The following is an 11,253-nucleotide window of genomic DNA, read 5'->3' as shown; positions in this document are numbered from 1 at the left end:
GAACGTGATGTCTTGAACTATTCAGCCGTTGATGTAAACCAAGACAACAATATTCACAAAATAATTTTTCTCACACTTTATTTGTTCTTATGGTTTTGTCCGTTTTGGCCCTGGACAACATCTTGGATTCTTAAGTGTTTCGTTGAAGCGGCCCGTTTTTACACTTAAATAGGTGACCTCCTAGTATATGAGTATCCTGTCATACTCTATTTCTTAGAGAAATATAGGAATCATTAAAAGTTTGTTAAAACTTACCCTCACTACTTGCACAGGTTGTACTTTTATCCTAGGAATGAGAATAGAACAAAGTTCTAAGTGCATGCGAACATTCATAACTTGATTTTCCCATTGAACCAAGATCTTGGGATCTCCAATCTACAAGGTTGGGTTTCCGCTATGAATATTCTTTAATTTTGTAGGTTTTAATCTCATTCCTCTTGATAAGCAGTTTACTTGATCTTTTCCTAAACCTTTTGTCAACGGATCCGCTAAGTTATCTTTTGATTTGACATAGTCAACTGCGATAACTCCATTTGAGATCAACTGCCTAATGGTATTATGTCTTCGACGTATGTGTCTTGACTTACCATTATACATACTACTGTGTGCCCTACCAATAGCCGACTGACTATCGCAATGTATCATAATTGCTGGCACTGGTTTCGTCCAACACGGAATATCTTCTAGGAAATTACGAAGCCATTCCGCTTCTTCTCCCGCTTTGTCTAAAGCTATGAATTCCGATTCCATAGTTGAACGAGCTATACACGTTTGTTTAGAAGATTTCCACGACACAGCTCCTCCACCGATGGTGAACACATATCCACTTGTGGATTTAGAGTCTTTTGTGTCGGATATCCAATTTGCATCACAGTATCCTTCTAGTACGGAATGATATGTGCTATAATGTAATCCATAGTCCATTGAGTACTTTAAGTATTTAAACACTCTTTCTAATGCTTTCCAATGATCATGACTAGGATTACTTGTAAATCTACTCAATTTATTTATTGAGTATGCAATATCAGGACGAGTACAATTTGTAATATATATTAGACTCCCAATTATCCTTGCATATTGCTGTTGAGATACGGGTTCACCTCGATTTTTGGATAAATGTAAACTTAAATCCACAGGTGATCTTAACGGCGTAACATCATACGCGTTGAATTTCCTAAGTACTTTCTCAATATAATGAGATTGTGTTAGGACAATTCCTTCAGGAGATTTTACAATCTTAATTCCTAAGATAACGTCTGCTTCTCCCATATCTTTCATATCAAAATGTTTTGTCAACATTTTCTTAGTTTTCATGATGATATCATGATTACTATCCATTATGAGCATGTCGTCTACATATAGACAAACAATTACATATGAGTCATGTGTGCCTTTTATATAAACACATTTATCACACTCATTAATCTTGAATCCATTTGACATCATTGTTTTGTCAAATTTTTCATGTCATTGTTTAGGAGCTTGTTTTAGCCCATACAACGATTTAATGAGTCGACACAGTTTTCTTTCTTGACCGGGAGCAATGAATCCTTCAGGTTGTGCCATATATATTTATTCTTCTAACTCACCATTTAAAAAGGCCGTTTTAACATCCATTTGATGAATTTCGAGATTATTTAAAGCAGCAATTGCTATAAGTACTCGAATAGACGTTATTCTTGTAACAGGTGAATAAGTGTCGAAGAAATCCAACCCTTCTTTTTGTCTAAATCCTTTGGCCACTAACCTTGCTTTATATTTTTCCACTGTTCCATCAGCTTTGTATTTCCTTTTTAAGATCCATTTGCATCCTAAAGGTTTGCTTCCCGGTGGGAGATCTACTAACTTCCAAGTATGATTTTGCATGATGGAATCTATTTCACTTTTTATGGCCTCTTTCCAAAGCGGAGCGTCAGGACTAGATAACGCTTCGCATAAGGTCCTTGGATCATTTTCTATGGCATAACTAAGAAAATCAGGACCAAAAGTTTTAGCTATCTTAGCTCTCTTACTACGCCTTGGTTCTTCACTTTCATGAGTTTCCTTATTAGTGGATTCATGAACTCTTTTGGAAGAGCTCTTTTCTTTTCCTTCTTTATAAGGAAAGACGTTCTCAAAAAATGCAGCATTCCTTGATTCAATAATCGTATTCTCATTTATATCAGGAATTACTGACTTGTGCACGAGGAATCTATATGCACTACTGTTGTTTGCATATCCAATGAAGATGCAATCTATAGTCTTAGGTCCAATCTTTACTTGTTTTGGCTTTGGTATTTCTACTTTCGCCAAACACCCCCACACTTTCAAGTATTTGTATGAGGGTGTATGTCCTTTCCACAATTCGTAAGGAGTTTCATCCTTCTTTTTATGTGGAATTTTGTTAAGAATATGATTTGTCGAAAGTATTGCTTCCCCCCACAAGTTTTGGGGAAGTCCAGAACTTATTAGCATGGCATTCATCATTTCTTTCAGAGTACAGTTTTTTCTTTCCGCAATGCCATTAGATTGTGGTGAATAAGGAGCAGTTGTTTGATGAATGATGCCAGATTCATTGCAAAATTCTTCAAATGGAGCAACATATTCACCTCCTCTATCACTACGAATTTTCTTGATTCGTTTGCCTAATTGATTTTCGACTTCAGTCTTATAGGTCTTAAATGCTTCAAGAGCTTCATCTTTGCTTCTTAAAAGAAACACATAGCAGAATCTTGTGCAATCATCTATGAATGTAATAAAGTACTTTTTCCCACCTTTAGTTTGTACAAACTTTAAATCACAAACATCGGTGTGAATTAGTTCTAGAGGTATTGTACTTCTTTCCACTGTGTGAAAAGATACTTTAGTTAATTTAGCTTCAATACATACTTCACATTTATAGTTTGAATCAATCTTAGTCCTTGGAATAAGATTTAGTTTTCCAAGTTTTCGCAAAGTGTTGAAGTTAACATGTCCTAATCTAGTATGCCATAAATTAGAACATTCAATCAAGTAATTCAAAGCATTAACTTTATTACTTTCAAGATTACGAAGTACAGTCATTACATTCATTTTGAACAGTCCCTTTTCTATATATCCTTTTCCTAGGAACTGTCCATTTTTCATGATTACAACTTTGCCGGCTTCAAACACTATTCTAAATCCGGCCTTGATCAGTCTAGACCCCGATACTAGATTCTTTCTTATGTCCGGAATATGGAGGACATCGATGAGAGTAAGCTCTTTGCCCGAAGTCATCTTGATCACCACTTTGCCTAATCCAACGATCTTAGAAGTCGCATTGTTACTCATATAGAGCTCTCGTCCACTTATAGGAGTATACTTCGAGAATAGATCCTTGTCAGCACAGACATGTCGTGTAGCTCCGGTGTCGATAAACCATTCTTTGGGATGATCAACCATGTTAGCCTCGAAGACTACTGCTGACAGATCTAACTCGGATAAGTCAATAGGCACAGACTTGTGTTGGACAACATTTGTCCGGTATTGATTGTCCTTCTTTGGTAAGCGACAATCCTTGGCCTTGTGGTTTGTCTTCCCACAGTTCCAGCATGTTCCTTTCCACTTCTTATTTTTCCCTTGCATCACATCTTTCCCAAACTTCTTCCTTTTTTTCATAGCATTCGGCTCTACCAAGTTTGCCTTTGCTTCCATCGGCATCTTACCAGCTTTGATTTCTGACTTGCGATTGTCTTCCTCAATTCGCAGCCTTACTATCAAGTCCTCAAGCCCCATTTCCTTGCGTTTATGATTCAAATAATTCTTGAAGTCTTTCCATAAAGGAGGAAGCTTCTCGATTATAGCAGCAACTTGGAAGGACTCGCTTATCATCATCCCTTCAGCCATTATATCATGGATGATGATTTGGAACTCTTGCACTTGGCTAATCACCGTCTTGGTATCAACCATTTTGAACTCAAGAAACTTTCCGACTACAAATTTCTTTGTGCCAGCATCCTCGGTCTTATACTTTTTCTCCAAGGATTCCCATAGTTCCTTAGCAGTCTTGGTTGCAGAGTATACGCTGTACAACGTATTATCCAACCCATTCAGTATGTAGTTCCGGCACAAGAAGTCGCTGTGAGACCATGCATCGAAAGAAGACCTTGCTTGTGTGTCATCATTTGGTGCCGGAACAGCAACCACTTCCTTCAAAAACCTGGCAAGATGAAGTGTTGTGAGGTAAAACAACATCTTCTGCTGCCATGTCTTGAAGTCAGTACCGGAGAATTTCTCAGGTTTCTTGGCATGTGCAGCAGAAGCAGGGGCCGTAGACGGCAGCGTAACATTTGGTGGTGGCGTAACAGGGGGCGGTGGTGGGGCCGTAACACTGGCAGATAGATCAGTAGCCATCACAGAAAATTTGTCTTAAACTTGTTATCAACCTTCAACAGTATAGACGCAGCAACACAGAATGTAGCGAGCCGAGAGTTTGACTCTCTATCTTTAAGGCAAATTTGCCCGCCTAGGTGCTTACGGGTTTGATCAAATCGTCTCCCAAGATAGAATGCTAACCAGCAACTTCGGTAGTAGCACTAAAAACCGAAGAATCTTTTGAACACTCAAAGTATTTAAGAAACTCAGACTACTCGAATATGAGTATGCAAGAGGAAGAGAAATGAATCAGAAATGAGCGAGTATGAATGATCACAGACGGGGTCTATTTATGGATGTTGGAAGGATGCCTCGGACAGTCGCACCAGTTCGATGCATGCACGGCCGAACAGTTGCAATGGTTAGGACCGAAAGGACGCACTCTTTCAGCCAAAAAGATGCACTGGTTCGGCTGAAGAGTCGCATACTTTCATGCACTCAGATTGTTAATAATTAATAAAATAATTAATTTATATTCATGTTAAAGCCAGCCCAGCCCAGCCCAGCCCACGCCCACGGTCCGTGCCGGCCGGACGGCGGCGGCGCGCGCGCGTGTGGGTAATGGTTCGAACCTAGCCTAGACTAGATCCGCTCCCTTTAACAAACATGGGTATCCCTTGGAACCCCAACCCATTGTCTAAATTTTGACATTATATAGTGCAATTTATTCCCACATTTTGTCAATGTGGGACAATGAGCATAAAGCCTCATTCACCCTCATTCACCATCTCATTTTTCCAACACTTGTCCACACAAAATTTCCAACAAACGTTATATTTATTATTTGGATCAAAAGATTTGAAATGAGTTGGGATTATAATTTCGCAGTCAAATACATCATTTCTGACCTAAAATGTAGAAAGCGTAATTTCAAATTACTATATTTTTATCAATATATAGTAATGAAAGTTTTTTTTTAATAAAGAAAATAGTAATGAAAAAATATTTAAAATATCAACCAATCACAGACGGAGACAACTGATACTAAGGGCTGGGATACCGAACCAAAATACCAATTTTTCGGGATACCGTACCGAAATTTTTTCGATATATAGACATTTTTTTTGGTATATCGATTTTTTTTTTTGTATCTGTATGGTATCAGTATGGATTTTTTCCATACCAAAATTTTGGAATTTTGATATCGGTACCAATATAAATTTTTTTCATACCAATATTTTTGATATAGTATACCGAAAACCTACCCCTACTTTAGTCTCATATTAGTGCTAATATTGCAATGATTCCTATTTTGTGCATTCATCTAAAAAACTACATTTAATTATATTTTTATGATAATTAGCTATATTTCCAAAAATTACTTTCCCGCTACCAAGTTTTTTTTTTTTGGGTTCTTCTCAGGAACCAAAACATATTTCAGACTCCATCATCAAAATAATTAAAATATTTTCATCCAAATATATTTTATTTATATAATTAAGACGAAGAAAATATAACATGCATTCTCGTATAGACAAAATATTCCAACATAGCGTGTCATTCACGACAAATCCATATATATAACTCACATACATGATACATTGGCTAAAAATTAAATTAATATATATATATATATATAGCCGCCTTCACTTTATTAACCTTGGGTGGTATGACATCGATGGTACGTTAATTTGACCCACTACTAAAACACACCACAAATTCCAAAACCATTACTACATGATCCTCCCTCTTCATTTTTCCTCTATTTCTCCCCATGGAAAATACTATCAATGCTTATCCCACCATGTTCCAATCTTCATCTAATTCCCACCCTCAAAATCCTCATTTTTCTCTAACATCCAACGCACTCGATTCTCATGCACAAGATCACAAACCCTACAACGATAATAATATTGGATACATGGGCTTGATCGCAAGCATGGAGAACATGAGTAGTACTACTGCACTAGTACTTCCCCCATGCTCCAGCTTCAGCAACCCTGAAGCGGTACTCGAAAACGACGATACATCCGGCAAGAAGATCAAGGCCGAGAAGAAATCGAGGAAACCTAGGTACGCTTTTCAGACCAGAAGCCAGGTTGATATACTCGATGACGGGTATCGATGGAGGAAATACGGTCAGAAGGCAGTGAAGAACAACAAATTCCCCAGGTTCGCGTGTCCTTTTTTTTTTTTTTTTACGGTTTTTTCGGTTCCTCGAATATTATGATCTTGATCGATCGATCGATCTCGGAGATTGAAATTAATTGAAAATCAGTAAGTACAAATTATTTATGGCTAATGAGATTCTATGTTACAACTTACATATATGCATAGAGAATACCTATAAGAGATATATTATATCTAGCTAGGGGTTCGTTATATTTCCTAACCTCGAGTTTCTTTTTTTTTTTTTTTTCCAAATGAATTAGCGTAGTCAAGGATAGGAGACGCTTGACAATTTGTATGCAATCACTTTTACTGTCGTCATTTTCGTCGTCATTTTTATTATTTTTATTATTAAAATAGAAACTACGTACCATAGCTGCGAACTCAAAAAATACACTTCTCTCAGCATAAAACCCGAAATTAACCACCATTAATTAATAGATCTTCATTTATTTGATTAATTTTGATGCTTAGAGCTAGACTGGAGATTTGCCTTTTGTTAGTTTGAGTTTACCAACCTAACTATTAATTGCATGAGCTTTCGCTTCATGCATGATATCCCTCGATATAGGTGAAAATCACAAAAACATTTCAAGTAACATGCACGTTTTTTTTATATTATATATATAGTTAGTTGATTTAAACTTTATTCTACTAATTTATAAAAAACATTCTATTTATATATTTTATCCATTTTTCATCGAAGTGTTAACATGATACAAAAAATTGTGATGTGCACGGTGTCGAATTGCTCACGAATCCTATACATAAAAACTCGGTGAATTGAAACTAGAAATATAATTTTATCCTTCCGGCCTGCACATAAATGAAAGCCATGGAATACTACTTATAGAGAAGATCAAACTAGCTCGTTCCACTTCGATATATAGCAATAGCAATAATTATTAATATCTTAATCAATAGAGCCGTCTTGCTCCCCAACTACTACCCCACTTCGGGGTTACCTTAGTTGGTTGAGTAATTTACACTATCTATATACAAAAACGGATTCAAGAATTTTATAAAGTGAAAAAAAAAAATCAAAGAACGCACACATGTAAAATCATCCATAACAAAAATTAAAATATAATAACGAAATAAAAATAATATTCTTTTATTTGAGATCTATCTTACGTTGTTCCTAACAACTTGAAAAATTTTCTGAAAATAATGAATAATAACTATATTCAGCAAGATACAAAATATACATCTCTTTCAATTTAATTAGTAATTAAATTGCCATTCAGATATCATTTTTTATTCGATAAATTGACGAAATTTAGTTGGAATACCGATAAAGAGCAATTTAGATGAATTAAAATAATAATAAAAAAAGACAATTTCTCATTACTCTTCGAACATAAGTTGTTTGTTAATAGTAGAGGAGTTTGAACAGTGTATAATTTTTTAAAATCTAAGTATATTTTCACATAAAAATTCCAGGAGAGGCAGCTGCCCCCCTTGCCCCTACATGGAGCTGCCCATGTCTATATAACAATTCCAATACGTTGCATCTAGCTAGCGTTCTTTGCCGTTTCAGGATTAGCCTAAATCCAAATAAAACAAGTTTCGAATCCGAACCGATGTTCCGTGGTCGATCTCGGATTTGCATAGAAACGAACCAACAAACAAAACAAGTGGCTTTGCCTTGTTTTTGGGCTAATTCTATGATCATTTAGGCATGCATTTGATATATATAACGTTTTCGTTTTGAGTAACACTTATTTTGATAATAATTAAGTTGACATATATAGATTAATTTATTATGGTAAATTTTGGATGAACATTCTAACAAGCTAGTTTTACTTTATTCTGCCAATTATCCAAATATATTTCGATTACTGCTCATTCCTATAAATGTATAACACAATTTGTTTTGTATCAATTTTTTTTATTTATTTATTTTTTCTGTTCGAAAGTATATTTTTCCTATGCAAACTATAGTGATATTATTTCTTCTTTTATTCCAGAAGCTATTACAGGTGCACGTATCAAAATTGCAACGTGAAAAAGCAAGTCCAAAGGCTGTCTAAAGACGAAGGAGTTGTGGTGACAACCTACGAAGGCGTACACACACATCCAATAGACAAACCTACCGACAATTTCGAGCACATTCTTAGTCAGATGCAAATTTACACTTCCATTTAAGTTGATATATGCACGTAGTATCATACGATATATACATCTCGCACCAGATAGAAACCTTGGAAAAGGAAGAAAAAAAGAAACTTTAATTTTATGTATTGTTATATGCATATGTACAAGATCATATGTGGACATATATTGCTTTAAATAAGATTGTACTACGTTACCTCATACAATAATATTAATAGACGTCTTAGATCCTCAGATGAAGTTGTAATTTTCTGTACTTCATTTATTTTTTTTCTTGGCTGCTTTCTCATTCAATTTGGATACAATATACACCGTCCGATATTTGGTGATTGTGCTGTAATATTCTAAGTATATTTTCTTAGACTTCTTTAAAATTGTACTTCTTAATTGGCCGCGACCTAAATGGCTAAATATGGATCCTGTTATATAACTAATTTATTTTGTTAATTTATATATATTAACAAAGCAAGGCTGATAGGAAATTAATTGGCCTAAACATCTCTAGATATATATGTATATGTATACTTTTTTTTTGGCTTTGATCTACATTTATCTTCATCGTGCAGGTAAATTAACACTCGGTAAAATATTAATATGAATCATGAAACAGAGATGTTTAGAAGCGATTTGATACAAAACAAATTGTGTTATATATATATTATATGGTTCACAAGAAATTAATCACGAGAAACATGTATATTATTACACGCCGGCCTGGAAATTAAAGGTTTTCAAATCATTTGAACAATTAACTTTACGAATGTGAAAACAATGCTGATAGTGATTTGAGATACAAAGTGACTGCTTATATATAAAATTATAACTTGTAAAAGAAGGTATAAAACACCTCATCCAATATAGAAGATCGCATTTCTTTCTTCTTCAATTCTAAGAATTACAGTACTAATCTGCACAACTTATCCTGTTGTATTTTTATTTGGCTCGATCAAACTTGAGAATGAATATTTAAACGATATATAATTGATAAAGAGTAATATTATATGTCATCTTTTGATCGTGATCTTAATCCGAATTTGAATGAATTAATCAACCAAACATATCATTATTTATTCATTGTTTCAATACTTTTATTAATTAACATAAATAATCAATGTACAATCTAATTAATATAACTAATTAAGGCTACATATTACATATATAAATGTGGTTGATTAATCCCATGTTTGCTTCTTTCCTTTTCTTTTTTTTCCTTCTCCTCTGCGTTGTTCACTAGGTTAGTTAAGGACACCGCCTCAAACCAAACCAATGGCATTGAATTTGAATGCCCCATCAAATGAACAACTCGATCTATGTAAAACTACGTACATGGAGTAGTGGTCGACATCTTTCTTTAATTAACTGCAGGTCTATATATGATGGAACTGTATTGGCTGCGTCCAAAATGTTTTTCGTGGACGAGACGATGAAAAATGTATGATACAAGTATAAAAGGGTCCAAAAAGTTTTTACTTTTATTTTTAGGTGTCCTTGCTCAATAAATTGATCTAAAGTTACTTTTAAGATATTATTTAATTATTCATGATATTTATTTTTTTTATAAATTATTATATAAAAATATAATGGTATATTTTATATTGGTTCGAAATTACGTTATTTTTTCTAGTCGATGAAATTACGTTATTTTTTTATGTCTATATGTTAATGTAAGTTATATATATATATATATATATATATATATATATATGTGTATATATATTTAATGGAATTTTGCCCACAAGATAAATCTTCTTTCGCAATTGAGCAGCAAATTTTGCCTCCATTGAATTTGTGTAACCGGTTTCATTTTCGTTGGGTAAATTATAGTGACACACTACATTAATAATGCATGGAAATTTTGGATCCATTTCCTGCCATGTGAGAATAGATATTCATGATCTTGTGCTGTGGCTCAGATTTTTCCAAGGAAGTTGTAGTGTGTCTAATTAATAAACAACTGATGCCCCAATCTTATTAAAGATCTGCATAATGTCATATATATGTATATATATATATATGTATATATTGTTGTGGGCTCATATATTCTAGGGAACTTTTCAGGCAAATTGAGGGGAGTTGACATTTGACTAATAGTATCTTAATTTTTGATATAGGGTGTAGGCAAGGAGAAGGCTTACGGATGCTCATTTTTTGCGGAAAATTGCGTTTACCAAACTATAAATAAATAAAATATTGTACTTAATTAGACAATAAAATATCAAGCTAGTATTAATTTTTGTAACAGATGTTAGTAAGAGTTCGTACAAATTAAGAATAAATGTTGGAAACATTCGGATCTATGTATACATGTCCCCAAATGCACTTCAAGAAAATATGAATTATTATATTCTAATAATTCCATTTTATTTTTTTTGCTAGCTAGTCACGTATGTTAAAAGACAAAGCGGTACGTGGGTATTTATAGGGTGTATTTGGAAGGTCAAATCAAGAAATGGTGTGTGGGGGTGCTCTGCTTTTGCACTTACAATTATTATTATGATAGGTAGATGGATAGACGCCTATGTCATATCATCCACGAGCCGGCCTCCGTGGGGTCTGCTCCTTTGCGTTTACTCAATTCTCCCTTCTACGATTTAGTATGTGCGTTGGTTTACCTTAAATTTAGTCTAATACAGATTGTTGTGTTTTTCTTTGCAA

General features: G+C 34.4%; 1 protein-coding gene and 1 long non-coding RNA gene across 2 annotated transcripts; one reads left to right on the top strand and one right to left on the bottom strand.

Annotated features, from left to right (window-relative positions):
• The first annotated feature begins 5,987 nt into the window (after positions 1 to 5,987).
• On the top strand, positions 5,988 to 8,832 carry LOC140871777 (probable WRKY transcription factor 75). The gene is made up of 2 exons (XM_073274470.1): positions 5,988 to 6,486; positions 8,454 to 8,832. Exons 1-2 carry the CDS (start codon positions 6,089 to 6,091, stop codon positions 8,629 to 8,631), a joined length of 576 nt encoding a protein of 191 aa, XP_073130571.1. The 5' UTR covers positions 5,988 to 6,088; the 3' UTR covers positions 8,632 to 8,832.
• LOC140871778 (uncharacterized) lies at positions 6,714 to 8,447 on the bottom strand. The gene is made up of 2 exons (XR_012147749.1): positions 8,119 to 8,447; positions 6,714 to 7,950 (listed from the first exon to the last, which is right to left on the bottom strand). It is a non-coding gene; the product is annotated as an uncharacterized lncRNA (long non-coding RNA).
• Positions 8,833 to 11,253: the final 2,421 nt, after the last annotated feature.

Source organism: Henckelia pumila, unplaced genomic scaffold, assembly GCF_033568475.1.
Source record: "Henckelia pumila isolate YLH828 unplaced genomic scaffold, ASM3356847v2 CTG_461:::fragment_3, whole genome shotgun sequence".
Taxonomy (NCBI): Eukaryota; Viridiplantae; Streptophyta; class Magnoliopsida; order Lamiales; family Gesneriaceae; genus Henckelia; species Henckelia pumila.
This window is presented reverse-complemented; position numbering and strand designations above follow the sequence as displayed.

Bases quoted from the DNA above. Each gene is read 5' to 3' on its own strand.
- LOC140871777 (XM_073274470.1), top strand. From the start codon at position 6,089: ATGGAAAATACTATCAATGCTTATCCCACCATGTTCCAATCTTCATCT. The intron at 6,487-8,453 runs GTTCGCGTGTCC...CTTTTATTCCAG, and splicing joins AAGAACAACAAATTCCCCAG to AAGCTATTACAGGTGCACGT.